This window comes from Leguminivora glycinivorella, chromosome 2 (assembly GCF_023078275.1).
Source record: "Leguminivora glycinivorella isolate SPB_JAAS2020 chromosome 2, LegGlyc_1.1, whole genome shotgun sequence".
Lineage (NCBI taxonomy): Eukaryota > Metazoa > Arthropoda > Insecta > Lepidoptera > Tortricidae > Leguminivora > Leguminivora glycinivorella.
In genome coordinates this window covers 15,235,780-15,252,391 of record NC_062972.1, presented here as the reverse complement: position 1 = coordinate 15,252,391, position 16,612 = coordinate 15,235,780, and the positions used below count along the sequence as shown (strand labels likewise).

Sequence of the window (16,612 nt, the reverse complement as noted above, 5' to 3'; positions counted from 1 at the left end):
CCCGCGGCGGTCAAAGCGGAACGCCGCGTTCTAGCGTTCTTTTCCCGCCGAGACAGAGAACGCCGGAACGCGGGGATGTTTGAGGTAGCAAACACAGAAAAAATAATGAATTTGTTAGGAAAAGGAAGGATTTCTGAGGTCGGATCTACGGATAGTACACGACGAAATGCTGTTATGTTTATTTTATCCTTAATAAATAATTACAATGTCCTAAAAATACAGCCAGCCTTTATTTTTATGAAACTATTCATCGACATGTGAATAAAAACATCGAATCGCTGTTCACCTGTAAGGAGATTTTAATAGGTGGAATTTTAGAGCAATAACTCTTCATAGGAAAATGAACTTTTCAGTGACATGTTGCATGTACAAAGACACAAACGAAACTAGAACGCGAGAATTTGAACGCCGCCTGTGTGCGTTGGAACTCTTGACCGGTCAACGGTCACCAGAACGCGGAACTCTGACAGAACGCAGACCGCTCTCTGTCTGCGCACGCTCTAAGCGTCGAAGTACGAGCGGCGCTCACCTGTTCCACGAGGCGCAGATGTAGACGGTGGCGGCGGTGGCGGCGACGAGCACGATGGCGGCGAGCGCGAGCAGCGCGGCGGGCAGCGCCGTGGACAGCGGCGCGGCGGCCAGCTGCGGCCCGCGCGGCGGCGGCGGCGCGGCCAGCGGCGCCCGCACGCGCTCCACTGGCGCCGACAGCCGGAGGGACACCGCTTCGTTTAGACCGCCGTCGATAGCTCTGGGGAAATGTTTACCGGTTAAGAACATCTTCCTTTCCATTTGAAGCTAACCTACAGTAGTGTCGGTATCTAGGTAACCCTTCAGGTGGCAAAAGCCGGAAGCCGGCCGCACGTTAAGTGGCAGGTGACCGGGAGCCGGACTAGAAATAAAAAGCTGTTGAGTGGTTATGATCTCCGGTATATAAAGCGTTTCTGCGCCCGTTCTAGAACTTTGCGATTAGTCAACTACGCTCGGGAGATCCTAGCGCGTGCTGTAGCGTGTACGCTGATGTCTATGCGATAGATTCGTCAAATAAATCTATATCTATCCGTTCATCGTCCTCGACTCGATAGAATGTTCAGTGGTAAAATTCTAAAGCCGACTTACATAACATAGACTGTGTCTATGTTATGTAAGTCGGCTTAATAAGTTTAGAAGAGAAAATAATTCAAAAAGGAGAGATATTTCAACAATGCCTACAATAATATCGATTCGTAACACTAAAATTTAAACTCATTCACTTACTTCGTCACAGCCTTAGATTCTCTCGCCAATATTTTCCCCGTATTAGGATCCAGCAGGTACATCCATATATCAGTGCCCCGGTTGTCACTCTCCAGTGTTCCATTCTCGCCGATATAGTGCCTGGGGGTCAGTTTCTCGAGGCCGGCGACTAGCCCGCTTCGCTTCTCGACGGCGTCGAGTACGCTGCGAGAACGTCGGCGTAATGCTTCGGAGTCTAGCGACGATACTTCTACTACTATCTGGTTTTCTTTTTGGAGGAGGTTGACCTGAAAATGATAATGTGTTAAAAGGTGTGCTCTTCAGTAAAAGAAGCATAAGTCTCTGTCCCTGTCATAAAGATTTAGGTAGGTTCAGAATGAAATGACTAAACTTTTTAAATAGTGCATGTGAGAGGCAGGCACATGTTGCGCCGATTTGTGACTAAACTCGGCAGAGGCACGTTTACATAGCACGATTGTCGCGCGAATACTGTGCCTAACGACGTGCCTCGCTCTGTGTGGAAACGGCTATAAATATATGTGCTCATCACACAAATAAATGCCCTTACCGGGATTCGAACCCAGGACCGCGGCTCAGCAGGCAGGGTCACTACCGACTGAGCCAGACCGGTCGTCAAATCCCCTATCACCCCTAATCCCTATCTATTAACTCCCATTTTTTCATGGAAAACACATTTTTATCTCTCTCTTATCACATTTCTTATTGGTAACTTACCACAACAGAAGCCCTGGCAATGTTATAGTCCTGTGAAGACTTAGGGTTGTCTCTCGCGGTCACACTAAACTTGAACGGCAGCAAGTCCTGTGGTACATTCTCGAAGGTTTTGATGTTGCTGATAACGCCTGTATCTGAGTCTAGACTGAAGTACTCCTCGGCCGCCTTTGTCCATGAATTTTTTTGGTATTCTAGCTTCCCGAATGATCCGCTGTCAGAGTCTTTGGCCTAGAAAAAAAAGTAAATTTAATTTCGTTGGACTATTTTTGAATGATGCAAATGTAACAAACCCAACAGAGTCTGACTTTGATTTCGATTCTCAACAGACACACAATATTTATTGCAGACCAGACACTACGTTTGAGTCTAAGCTAGCTTTACCGACTGTACCGACAGGAATAGATCAAAGATTTGTTACTTTTTGGTATTGAATTGACATAACCACAGGCAGTGTATAGGAAAACGAAATAAGAAAATTCACATTACGGTTGATCAGATCGACTGTAGCTGAGTTGCCAGTGAACATTCTGCATTTATTTCGTAAGAGTCGATATCACAGTCGCCGAAAAAACCTAAAAAACACAACAAAAGATTGTAACTAACCTTAACTTGCACGACGGCGGTATCTAAAGGCATATCCTTAGTGACTATAGCGTAATATTTCCCCTTAGCAGCGGCTATAGTGGACTGGTCGGTGCCCACGAACGTCGGCGAATTGTCGTTCACATCCGTAACGTGTACTTTAACGTTGGCTTTACTGCTCTCGGGGTTGATGAGGCCCTGTATGGATTCCAACTGGATTTCTAGCGAGTATTCGTTGAGGGTTTCGTAGTCGAGCGAGCTGGTGTTCAAGTAGATAGCGCAGTCGCGGTCTTCGGTTAGTTTTACGTAAAATACGCCTGAAGAAAGGAAACAAAATTAGGATCCATATTTTAATGCAATCTATTCTGCTAAAATTGTGATCTGCAAATAACCGATTGTTAGCGAATTTCGCGATAAGCGACATTGTCGGTTACTTTAGTTTTGATCCTGATTTATTTAGTGAATTATATGTGCATTGAAGATCATTTTGTATTGTACGAAACGAATGGTGAGTAAAGGAGTTTAATTTCTGCTTGTAAGTGATTGTTTAAAACTGATCACTGGATTCGATTTATACCAAAAATATACACCGTGTCCAATAAGTCCGAATACTCACATTTTACCTCAGTTCTAAAGATATAGGGATCACATGCCATCAAATTCTTATTTAAACTAAAGAGTATATTCCTCTTAATAAAATACAAGCACAAAGTACATGAAATTTCCGAAGTGTCTAAGAAAAACAAAGAGGTAAAGTGCCAACAAAATACTTGCTCGGCACGCAGGTGACGAGTTATTTTTTATAAGGAGAATCTGTATGTGATAAAACAGACGCCACGTGTCCAAAATAAACTATTATGGGTACCGAGGATAGATAACGTTCCAGGCAACTAGAAAAATGTGCCTAGGTTCCAGAGCTCACCATCGGCCCAGGTGTGGGATGCAGTATGTAAGCGAGGTAAACTACCTTCAGTACTTACAGATAAAAGCGTTAAAATCAACGTTTTTTTCTTTAAAACCAGGGTTTTGGGGAAAAAAATGCCTTAAAGTTAAAAAGGATGCTTGGGAATGAGTATCATGTGTCCCAACAAGACGCACCTCCAGCACATTCGGCAAATGGTATTCTAGCCTAATTTCAGACTAATTTGGCAGTTTTTTTATGCGAAACATGAGTGGCCACCCAGGCCTTCAGGTTTAGGCGTATTTAGACTATTTTGTATGGTCATACATGCTTTGAAGACTAAATTTTTATAAAATCATAAACCTAGATCATTTCAAAAAGGTTATCGAGAGTATTTGGGATGAAATGTGAAGAAAACGATGCGTGCCGCGTGTGATCCATTTGAGAAGCGTTTGAGGCTGGTAAACAAGTTAATGCTGGAGTTATTCCAAAACATTTGTTGTGAATGTAGTAAATAAGAGTGCCATTCATAAAATATAATAATAATGTAGTAACTATTTGTTCATTTTGTTTTATTGGCTATTTGTGCTGTATTCAAACTTATTGGACACGGTGTAGATTATCCCCTTATAGATTAACCTCTTATTCATAAATGTTTGCTAGTTAACAAGTTTTGAGAAGTTTATCTTTTACTATATTACCTATACGTCGGAAAGGGACAAATGATTATTAGCGGTTTATTAACTTTATTCAACGTTTCTGAATAAGGGGGTCCTTATCTAATATAATGTGAATGAAAACTAGTATTAAACTATTCAAAGTAACTTCAATAGATGTTATACCTTTTTGAGATGTGTCAGTCAGTTTACACTTGAGCGGGGTGTCAGGAGAATGCTCTCTCTTGTTCAGCAGAGGCAAGATCCTAACTAATGTGCCGTTGGGAGAGTTCTCTGCAACATGCTCTGTGTACACCGTATCAGCGAATCCAAGGCCGACCTGTGACAAAACGATTTATATTTAGTTTCATAAAAAAGTTCATAGATTGTAGAAACCCCTGATGACCGGTAAGTTGCGTCATCATGGCACCACTTTCCATTACGACAACATACGACTGATAGCCAATTGCAAACCAGATTTTGGAACAAAAATTAATATCAATTTCATACAGTTGGACAGAAAAAACAGCACCACGGTAACGATTGAAGATCGAATAGAACATCTGTCTCTGTCAGTATATGGTATGTTTCATGAGAGTGTACAGGATCACGTAAGGTTATTTAGATCCTGCTTAAATTTCCGTCCATACTTTTTCTATGTCTATGGAAAAGTTACATAAAATTGCAAGGCATATTTTATCAACCGAGTATATATTTGTTTTCACTTACATCTGGAGGTACCGTAGCCGAATGGCTCACGTAAACTGTAAGGCTTGACACGGATGACAGCATCGGTTCCCCTTGATCGTACGCTTGGACATCCACCTAAAAAAATGGTACATTTTTTTATTACCGACTGTACTTAACTTTTTCAATAGTCGTCTAATTCTATCGTCATAGCGGCAAAATGACATGGATACGCATTTTTAATTAAATCCTCAATTGCTGGATAATATTTACCGTCATAAAAATTATTTTCTGTGAACTGTGTTTCAAATGTGCTATACTGGAGGTTCGGAAAAAAAACGAACGCAATAAAAACGTTTCAAACGATCTAGGCGTAGTCCTCGTTTAGCTTAATCCATACCAAAGACATGTAACTCCGTATAGACAGATAAAGTCTAAGAAAAAAACGTAAGCTCAAAACCATACAGAAAAAGTACGGTGGTCTAGGTGGCGATACACCTTTGGGGGACGCTCGGCTAGATGGCGCTAATATTAATATTTGACATTTTAACACATATCAAGCTAACAATATGGGCCAAATTGTTAAAACTGAGGTTCAAAAGTTTTAAGCTTGTGTCGAGAGATGGCAGTACTGCGATTACACGTTTTACTTTGACAGTAACTCTCAATAATACTCGATCCTCTTTGTTCATACAAAGAAAATAAGGCAACAAGTAAAATAAACGCTTGTAGGGAATACTCACTGTGTATTCACTATCGGTTTCCTTCCTGAGATCGTCGCGTACCCTCACGGCGCCCATGTCAGGCTCCACATGGAAGTACTTCGATGCCTTGCCTCTACCCACCAGCTTGTATCGCACCCTGTCAAAAAATATTTCCGTTTATTTAATGAGGAGGCTCACTCAAAGGTGGCGCCACTCTATTAATCCATACGTGAGCGAGAAGATGATATGTTTTTTCTATCTCACACATATAAATGACAGTGACATGCCTAGACACTTGCACAGGCGCCGCCTGGCGGGATAAAATGTCAGTGTGCCTTCTCATCGAGGAGGCACGCTCAAAAGGTTATGATAGATGGCGCCACCTTATTAGTCCATACGTGAGAGCGAGAAGATATGTTTTTTCTCTCTCACTTTCACAGGCGCCGCCTGGCGGGATAAAATGTCAGTGTGCCTTCTCAATGCATGCTACTGTATCCTAATACAACGCTAGCTTAGAAAGGTTACCCATTGTAAGTCTAATTTTCTTGATTGGCTGTACAACTTGCCTATTATTAGGAGCAGTCGCGTCTTCATCTACAGCAGTCACCGTTTCCACCAGCGTGCCGATGGCGGACGAGTCCTCTATAGTCACCGGGCGGACCACAGATGTGAATATCGGAGAGTTGTCGTTCTTGTCCTGAAAGAAATATTGTGATGAATGTTCCAATTTTACGAGGATTTATTTATAGTGTACTGTTTTTGCCCGCGGCTTCGCACGCGTTAGAAACAGACAAAAAGCAGACTATGTCACTCTCCATCCCTTCAACTGTCTCCACTTAAAAAAATCACGTCAATTCGTCGCTCCGTTACAGACACACACTTTCCCATTTATAATATTAGTATGGATATAGAATACGCGCGTCGCATACTATTACTTCGCGGTGCTTTACTGTAAGTGTTCTTGAACAGTCACCGGTAATGACATCGCACAAAAAGATACCCGTAAAAGATCTGACACAATCTTATTTCTAGAGCCATAAGAGTGTGTCAGTCTGACACTGTCAGTCAGTTATTTATGGAGCCTCCTTTTTTAACCGCCTTCAAATCTCAAGGGAAGGGGTTCTCAATTCGTCTGTTTTTTTTTTTAATGTTTGTTCCTCGATATCTCCGTCGTTACTGGACCGATTTTGAAATTTTTTTTTTGATTGAATGTATATGCATACAGATTGGTCCCATTTTTCTCAGAACCCAGTTCTGGTGGTGGGATCCTGGAGAAATCGAGGGAACTCCTCAAATCTAAAAGGCATACATATGGTGATTTTTGTGTTTTTAAAGGAACAGCATGCATTTACGTACGGAACAGTGACATTTGGTGCAGTGGAACTCCTGATGATGGTCAGAATGGAACTCCTCAAATCTGAACGGCACACTTATAGTGACTTTGGTATTTTTATAAGAACAGCATACACTTAGCGTAGCTCAATTGGTTAGAGCATTGCACGGATTGCAAAAATGGTGCGGGTTCAAGTCCCGCCGGAAGCGTAAATTTTTCCATTTTTTCCTTTAATATAAAAAAAAGCATACACTTACGTCCAGAACAGTGACATTTGGTGCAGTGGAACTGCTGATGAAGAGTGAGCCGCCCCTGGTTAGAGTTCCGTTCTGATAATCATTCTCATCTGTAAGTACTTCAGAATCATCCAAATTTCAAAATTGGTTCAGAAATGACGGAGATATCGAATAACAAACATTAAAAAATATTATTATACAGACGAATTGATAACATAATCCAACATTTGAAAGTATTTATCACCAGAACCCCAAAGTAAGGCGGTTTTTTTTTTCTTAAAAATTATGTACGATACTATTGTCGGTGAATGAACCAACCTCAACTGCGACCTCGACAGTAGCGGTAACTCCCGGGTGCATGCTATCATTCTCCTCAGTGTCGACGATGAGTTCATGCCGCGTGGCCGCCTAGCAGTCCAGCGTACAGAGTGCGTACTACTCCTCTTGCGATCAGAGGGTTTACCTATCTTTATCTATGAGTCACTGTAGAATGTTTGTGACTTATAAACCAACCTCGACCGCGACTTCGACAGTAGCAGTAGCTCCTGGGTGCATGCTTTCATTCTCTTCAGTGCCAACGATGAGCTCGTGCCGCGCGGCCGCCTCGCGGTCGAGCGGACGTAATGTACGGATGACTCCACTCTTGCGGTCGATGGAGAACAGCTCAGTATCGCCGCGTATTATCGTGTATGTGATCTCTGGCATCGTGTCGGGGTCCTCCGCCTGTAATGTGAACAGTTTTGTTAAAAAATAGTGAAGTGGGAGATAGACTCGAGTCTCGAGTGACATGTACAGCACTTTTGTGACACTACAGCAAGATAGTGGGGACGTTTATCGACAAAAAGAGACCAAACCTTTTTTTTCTTGACCAAAGCATGAAACTTGGCACAGTTGTTCCTTATATCAAAATAAGCCGATTAAGATCGGGAGCCTTCGGGAGCCTCCCCCCTGGGGCTCGGGAGGGGGGGTCAAAGTACCGCTTCACCCGGCTTGCTTTGAAAAATTCTAACATAGCCCGTTTAGTTCATAGGTCATGTTTGGTATCGTTTTGGAGTAAATCAATAACGTAGAATTCATTTTTGGTACTAAAATTGTAATTTAATGGTAAATAAAATAAAAAAAAATTAAAAGTTTGAAATTTTCATCTACGATTTACAAATTCAAGTCATCATAAATGTCAAACTGTTTGCTTTTTCTACAAATAAAAAATATGACATGAAAGCCTATTTAATATAGATTATGAATAATATAACTTTTACTCACCTTTACTAACGTTAAGTTTCATAAAAAAAACTTTAAGCCGCGCGGCGTTCGGACGCCGCGAGCGTAATTTTAAAATACCTTAATTTTAAAAAACTCTATTAGAACCCGTTTAGCTAGTAGGTCATGTTTAGTATCGTTTTCGAGTAAATTAATAACGTAGAATTTAGTTTTGGTACTAAAATGACCATTTAATATTAAATGAAATAAAAATAAATAATTTTCTGTGAGTTGCAAATTCAAGTCACGATAAATGTCAAACGGTTTGCTTTTTCTATAAATATAAAAATATGATATTAAAGCCTATTCACAAAGGATAGTACGCGTTCACCTACGCGAGCTTAGACTGTGTGCGGGGAACGCGCCTCTTTCATATATTTGATCGCCAGTGTCAGAGGTGTGTTAATGCATAAATAGAAAAAGATTCATTATTATTGACTCTGGTGTCGACAACGGCAACACTCGGGTCGGACCACACGATCTAAAGACCGACTGTACCTGTTATTTATTCATTGTAGTGAATCCTGAAAGAAATTTATATAATAGTATTTTATACAATCGTGATATAATACAAAACTTTTCAGTCGAGTACCATGTGTAGTACGGTACGAGAGTGAAATGCTTAATTATATCACTATTGTATAGGTACAATACTCTTTCTACGAGTCATCATCTTCATCATCAATGGACGGAAATATCACCATTCATGCAAGTTAAAATAAATGTCAATAGAGTCGTTCACCGTTGTATCAACATCGAATTACCTAGCAACCAATTGTTTGTAATAACCGTCTCTGATTGGCCGATAACGCGACAGATAAAAAAAATGTGTTTCAGATGCAGGAAAATTTGCCAGGTATCGCAAATTAGTATAGAAATTGTATGAAGTTCTATTTTTGAAATTATTATAGTTAACTAAAGTCAATTATAATGAACTTATTATAATTGAGTCGGAACTGCCAGAGTATCCAACACTGAAAAGTTAGCACTTATAGTTTAGTCTGTGGTGTCCTAATTGACAGATTACTCATACTCATACTCATACTATACATTCCCTTCACAGAAACATAGCTGGGTACTTATGGAACTGCATAAAAAAGGCTCTACCCTCTTTATGCAGTTGCATCGGTTTTTGCAACCTGATTTACATTTACATCTTGTAACTTCTAAGCATATACTGGCCACTTCAGTGTTGTCTGACCAGTGTGGTACCCATTCGTCTCCTTCTTCCTTCCATCCCCAAGAAGACGGACTTGGCAAATTTTGGTGTGGCACCAACGCCTGACTCCAAACAAGAACGCCCTGAGTCCCATTTCTCAAAACTGAAAGTTACAAGTTACAAGCGGAAGTCTCTTTCAAACTTGTCATATTAGACATTGACAACCAGTTGAAAATCGTAACTTGTAGCTTCGAAAAATGGGCCCCTGGTACACTGTGCGCAGTATATGCTGATCCAAGGCAGCCTCTGAAGGAGGTATGTTCTCCAATTGTCGATCTTTTCTGGTACCTAAAGAGGTAGGTATTTCGACCACTCATTCACCGTTGCGCAACGACTTGGTCTGAAACAATATGTGCATTATCATTTTAGAGTCTACAACTATCAAATTACAACTTTTTGGTGGATCACGTAACCTTCAGTATTACCCACTTACGTTACGTATCATAGAAAATTATTACAAACTTTAGTAGAATCTGATTTGCCTCTGATATTGCTCCATCTTGTAATAGTTTGACACCTTGAGTGGCCTGGTTAAGCTTCAAAGCCAAAAGAAAACGTTTCTAGATTAGACATAGTATGGGATAGGTACGATAAACGCAGCTTGAAACGATCAACAAGGGAAAAACATGGCCACCCAAGGCTTCAAACTATTACGAGATGGAGCAATATCATAGATAGGCTAATCAGATTCTACTAAAGTTTGTAATTATTTTGTATGATAGGTCAGTGTGTAATAGTGAATGATCCACCAAAATGTTGTAATTTGATAGTTGCAGAATCTGTTTAAATAAAATGACAATGCACATATTGTTTCAGATCAAGGGTCCTTACGCAACAGTGAATGAGTGCCGGAAGAACCTCTTTACTAGAAAAGATCGACACTTGGAGAACATACCTCCTTCCGAGGCTGCCTTACTTCATCATATACTGCCATTTGTCTAAGACTGGGGCTAAAGACATGCCAACCACACCCTTGCTGCCGACGCATTAGGACACCACGGACTCCACTGCCAGTCTATTGCTGGCCGAATTTTGTGACACACTGCACTTAACAATTTAATCCGCAAGGCTCTCGTCACAGCGAACATACCGACAACCCTCGAACCTGTCGGCTTGTCAGCAGCAGATGGAAAGCGGCCTGATGGTTGCTTGCTTTTGCCTTGGTTTCTGGGACGACCCTTGGCGTGGGGCGTGACCTGTGTGGATACCTTGGCTCCGTCCAATGTCTAACGCTCGGCCCAGAAACCAGGGACTGCTGCTGCAAAACGCCCAGTTTAAACGCGCAAATATGCATTTTTAAAAAACAACTACATATTTGCGGCAATTGCATTTGAAACATTTGGACCATGGTCATCAGACACCAAGCAGTTCGTGAAGGAAGTTTCCACCAAACTTGTCTGGGTGTTTAGTGACATACGCGTAGGCTTTTACATCATATTTTTTATTTAAAGAAAAAGCAAACGGTTGACATTTTTGTTGACTTGAATTTGCAAATTATAGATGATTTTTTTTTTAATTTATTTACCATTAAATTATAATTGTAGTACCAAAAATAAATTCTTTGTTATTAATTTACTCGAAAACTATATCAAACATGACCTAATAGCTAAACCGGGTCTAATAGAGTTTTTAAAATAGAGGTATTTTAAAATTACGCTCGCGGCGTCCCGACGCCGCGCGTCTTAAAGTAATTTTTTTGTGGAACTTAACGTTTGTGAAGGTGAATAAAAGTTATATTTTTTATATACTATATTAAATAGGCTTTCATATCATATTTTTTATTTATAGAAAAAGCAAATAGTTTGTCATTTATGATGACTTGAATTTGTAAATCATGGATGAAAATTTCAAATTTTTTAATTTTTTTAAATTTTACTTACCATTAAATTATAATTTTAGTACCAAAAATAAATTCTACGTTATTGATTTACTCGAAAACGATATCAAACATGACCTAATAGCTAAACGGGGTCTAATAGAGTTTCTAAAATAAGGGCATTTTAAAATTACGCTCGCGGCGTACCGACGCCGCGCGTCTTAAAGTAATTTTTTTGTGGAACTTAACGTTAGTAAAGGTGGATAAAAGTTATATTTTTTATAATCTATATTAAATAGGCTATCATGTCATATATTTATTTATAGAAAAAGCAAACAGTTTGTCATTTATGATGACTTGAATTTGTAAATCATGGATGAAAATTTCAAATTTTTTATTTTTTTTTATTTTATTTACCATTAATTGATAATTTTAGTACTGAAAACGAATTCTACGTTATTGATTTACTCGAAAACGATACCAAACATGACCTGTTAACTAAACGGGGTAAGTTAGAATTTTTCAAACCAAGCCGGGTGAAGCGGTACTTTGACCCCCCCTCCCGGGCCCCAGGGGGGAGGCTCCCGAAGGCTCCCGATCTTAATCGGCTTATTTTGATATAAGGAACAACTGTGCCAAGTTTCATGCTTTGGTCAAAAAATTTAAGGTTTTTCAATAAACTCCCCAACTAAGACGGAAAATGTTCTATGTGCGTGAGCTCTGCTGAGCGATATTCAGATAGGGACGCCATTAGAACCAAACAGTAGCAGTATACCAGTTAGTGGGGAGAAACATGTCGCTAACTTCTTTTGGCTGCTACTCGTAAGCGTAAGTGGTTTCCACATTATCCAATCCGATATCGGATGTAGGACAGATATCCCATACATTGAAGCCGCCATCTTTGATTTTTGCTTTTGAAATCCTTTCGACATCCGATATCGGATCGGATAATGTGAAAACGCACTAAAAACGTCACCGACACCAAGTAGTAGAGGATATCATATGAGCATTTGTATGGGAGGAGTCATAATAATTTTCACAGAACCGAAGTTTGATACCACAAACGATTTTTAAACTTTTTGAATTTTTTTTTTCATAGTAACTTTTTCATACAAGTTTTGGCGGTAGAAAAAATGCATTTTTCACGCATATATTTTACTATATTTTTAGTATGTCAAAAAGACACACACAAAGAACTAAAAAAAACAAACTTCGGTTCTGTGGGAATTATTATGACCCCAAACGCTATATCTCCTCTACTAAAAATCCATGCCTCAATCACTAAAATCAAACAGTAACCCACCTGCACTTTAACGACAGCGTAGTTGGGAGCATTCTCAGGCACTCGCACAGAGTATAGCGGTTGCGGGAACACGGGCGCCTCGTCCGGCACGTCGAGCACGGCCACCGAGACGGATGCCGTGCCCAGCCGCCGGTCCAGCGCGCCGTCCGTCGCCGTCACCACGAACGAGTACTCCTGCGCCATACAAGCACATTACTACAGAGGCCTAGCCTAGCCACTGCAACCGCTGTCGATAAGGCACTGGTCTCAACAAGCTATGAGCTATCGGCTATAAAAACGAACAAAAGATAAGCACTCACGTGCAAATAAAAGAGACACGGCGATATTGATAGCTCACCGCTGGGCGAGTAACTATAAACATCGCCGTGTCTCTTTTATTTACGACGAGGAGTGATTGTCTTTTGTTCGTTTTTATAGCCGATAGATCATAGTTTACTAGCTCGCCGTAGGACCAGTGCCTATAGAGAATGTGTTGACAAGCCATAAATAAAATCTTTAACATCTGTGATTGAACAGAAGATGCTTACAGTGGCGAACACACCGTCACGTTACTTATGGACGAGATTTGTTTGTATCTTTATACAAATAACCTATCAAAGTCTCTTTATGGCAAGCGACAAAGTAAAACGTTTTACTGGCACGTACAAATCTACCCTGTACCTAATGTCAGTTTCACCATTCGAAAGAAATCCTACCTTAGTTTTTTCATAGTCCAATTCGGTCTTAGTGCTGATCATTCCGGTACCACTATCGACACTGAAGGGCAAGTGTGGCGGTAGAAAGTAGCTGACCAAGGCGTTCATGCCCTCATCCTTGTCAGTCGCGTGAACGTAACCCACGAACTCGCCTGATTATTTTTATCGAGTGAAAGTCAAAAATTCAGGATTCGAATCGATACTGTCCCTCGAGAAGGGCCTTAAAATTTTAACTTTTTGGCAGCTTTATCATTGTCATTGTCATTACCTTAGTTTTCTCATAGTCCAATTCAGTCTTAGTGCTAATCATTCCGGTGCCATTATCGATACTGAAAGGCAAGTGTGGAGGCAGACTGTAGCTGACCAAAGCGTTGACGCCCTCATCCTTATCAGTCGCGTGAACGTAACCCACGAACTCGCCTGCCAATCCTGTAAAAAGATAGAAGAGTTAAAGTTGTAGGACAAAATCAACCTTATTTATTTATTTATATGAGCCTAGTGTCCCACTGCTGGGCAAAGGCCTCCCTCTTCCCTTTCCACGTACCCCGGTCCTGACCTGTTTCCCACCAGTTCTCATCACAAGCGTCAAGGTCATCTCGCCAACGCCGTCGAGGTTTGCCGCGACCCCGAGGTCGATTTGGCGGGACCCAATTGGTTGTCGTTTTAGCCCACAAGTCATCCGGCATACGACAAACGTGCCCTGCCCAGTTCTACTTAAGCTTGGCAACTGTTTCAACTACGTCCGTTATCCGTGTTTTGGAGCGTAGAACAGTGTTTCTGATGCGATCGGTCAACTTCACGCCAACCTTAAGGTCAGAGTAAATTTAAAAGTGAAAACACTACTGCGTTGGCTGAACTCGCGGCCTCTGGACTTCTCTGGCCACCGGAAACCGTGAGTTCAATTCTCATTGCAAGGCAGTAATTTTCAAAGTCAGTAGCATCGATTACAGACTTTTCAGCTTGTTAAAATCATCGTTTTTAGTACTTTACACAAATAACAGACAATATGTCTACCGTGTTGATCAGAAGTAGGAGTTGTAGGAGGACCTAGGTTAGGTTAAGTAGAATAGTAAATTACCTACACATCTAAGACATAAAGCGACTATCTGGAGCAACTGATAGCTGCTACGCGTAGAAGCTATGTCTGTTTTGGACTTATTTGATTTGGGTGATGTGACTAACTCACCTTCTTTGACCTGGAAATTATAGGAGTCCTCGTCAAACTCTGGGTTGTTGTCGTTGATATCGGTCACCTTGATGTTGACTGTGGCTGTGCTGGACAACTTGCCGGGGTCTTCTGCTTTAATCATCTGAAAGTAAACAAATTTAAGGCGTTATATTCTTGTTTTAGTTGGCTTTACCGAACTATAGGATGATTCAAAACATCCACAGAATACAAATAATTATGAATATTATGCTTATACATTATGCGGAAAAACAAACGACGCCATTTTATAACTTAGGCCCAATTGGCGCATTGTCTCGCGTTGTAGTATCGTATTTACTCCGGTATGGTATAAAATAGAAGACACTGCGTTGAGGCTTAGTACGCATTGCAATGAAATGGTTTTAGAACTGCAAAAAGTCTCAAGTACAATATCTTCAATTCCATACAAGTGCAAGACTGAAACCGCATGATAATCGCAGTGTGTGCTTAAACAGACCCGTCCCATAGCGTTTTTTAAGCATAGAGAAATGCTTTAGTCATGGCGTTGGCTAAGCATCAGTATCGCTTGCTGTTTATATGCTGTGGAGTAGGCACGTATAGCGAAGAATCCGGTACTATTTACATACCAGTTGATATCTTGTGAGGACTTCTCTGTCCAGCCTTCTAATGACGGTAATGATGCCAGTCGTGGAGCCGATAGCGAATTGCCGCAAGTCGTTGCCAGACGCTATGGAGTATGTCACGGCCTCGTTTTCTGGATCTTTGGCCTGAAAGTATTAAAGTTACCATTTAATAAAATGCAAGTAGAACTAACCTTTGGTAGTTTTTTTATTTAAATTCAACAAGAATCAGATAAGCAATTTGTAATTTTTCACAGACAATTTGAAACTAAAAATTTTCGTTAATAAGACAAACGATCATATTGTACTGTACAAAATACTAGAAGCCGTTTATTAGGTCCGGGCGCCATAGATACCTAGCTTAACAATGCCCTATGACTTCGAATTGTGTAGGCTAAGTAATAACTAGCAGTGAGCACAGTAGAATTGATAGCTGCGCCCTCAGAAACCTGCACCTGGTAGTCTCGCGCGGAGAACACTGGACGCCGCTTATTAGGGCAGGGCGCCACAGATACCAAGGTTGTCTGGAGAGATCGCTCTTTAGCGATAAGACCGCCTGTTGTCTGCCTCTATTTATAATCATTTGTTTTGTCTCCACTGTATCTTTTTCTGAGGTGTGCCAATAAAGAGTATTCTATCTTCTATCTATCTGTCTATACCACCACCATCATTGTGTAGCTAAACCTATTTACTCGTAGTTACTTACAGTGACAGTGAGCACAGTGGAGTTGATAGCAGCGCCCTCAGAGACGGGCGCCTGGTAGTCCCGCGCAGAAAATACTGGAGGTCGTTTATTAGGTCCGGGCGCTACAGATAGCTCAACGATGCCCTGTGAACTCAGACCGAGTGCGTCGGTTGCTCGTATTGTGACGCTGTATTGCTCGCCCGCTTGCAGGTGCCCGGTGCTTGCTGTAAAATATGATAAGAATTTTGTTTATTGTTGTCATCTGGCGGAGCGGTATTCAATCATTCAATGATCGTGTTATTGTTTTTGATAAGATCGCTCATTTTAAGTGCGAGAGTAATGTACTAGGAGTTATATGATATAAAAGGCATATTACGTACACAAACAAATCAAAGAAATTAAATTGAAATTAGGTTAATATCGAATGGTCAAACCAGCCGACGTAGTATAGTAGTGATAAAATTGGAAGCATAATACGCCGGCGGTATGTTATATTAGTAACTTACAAATGACTCCCGTATCAGGATCAATATTGAATTTATTGCCGCCGTTATTCGAAATGTGATAGATAGAGTAGGTGATACGCGCATTTTCGCCTTCATCTATGTCCGTCGCCTGAACCTGAAAACACACAAAAAGTATATTTTTATTTTAATCATCATTATTTTGTAACTGTAAAAATCCGCTATCCAGGAATTTCAGCCGAACACGATGATGGCCGTTTTTGGTTGTGTGAGGCAAAGTTTGGAAGGCCACACAATCGAACGTTGGAATGAGTT

General features: G+C 40.8%; 1 protein-coding gene across 1 annotated transcript in view; it reads right to left on the bottom strand.

Moving 5' to 3' along the window:
* The window catches only part of LOC125235638 (cadherin-99C), a 166,856-nt gene that overhangs the window by 2,645 nt on the left and 147,599 nt on the right, over positions 1 to 16,612 (bottom strand). Inside the window, 15 exon segments of the mRNA XM_048142241.1 lie at positions 530 to 748; positions 1,255 to 1,520; positions 1,969 to 2,196; positions 2,572 to 2,867; positions 4,294 to 4,447; positions 4,837 to 4,932; positions 5,538 to 5,655; positions 6,065 to 6,195; positions 7,581 to 7,790; positions 12,666 to 12,839; positions 13,629 to 13,789; positions 14,547 to 14,670; positions 15,155 to 15,295; positions 15,855 to 16,057; positions 16,340 to 16,454. Coding sequence (XP_047998198.1) covers positions 530 to 748; positions 1,255 to 1,520; positions 1,969 to 2,196; positions 2,572 to 2,867; positions 4,294 to 4,447; positions 4,837 to 4,932; positions 5,538 to 5,655; positions 6,065 to 6,195; positions 7,581 to 7,790; positions 12,666 to 12,839; positions 13,629 to 13,789; positions 14,547 to 14,670; positions 15,155 to 15,295; positions 15,855 to 16,057; positions 16,340 to 16,454 — 2,636 coding nt within the window.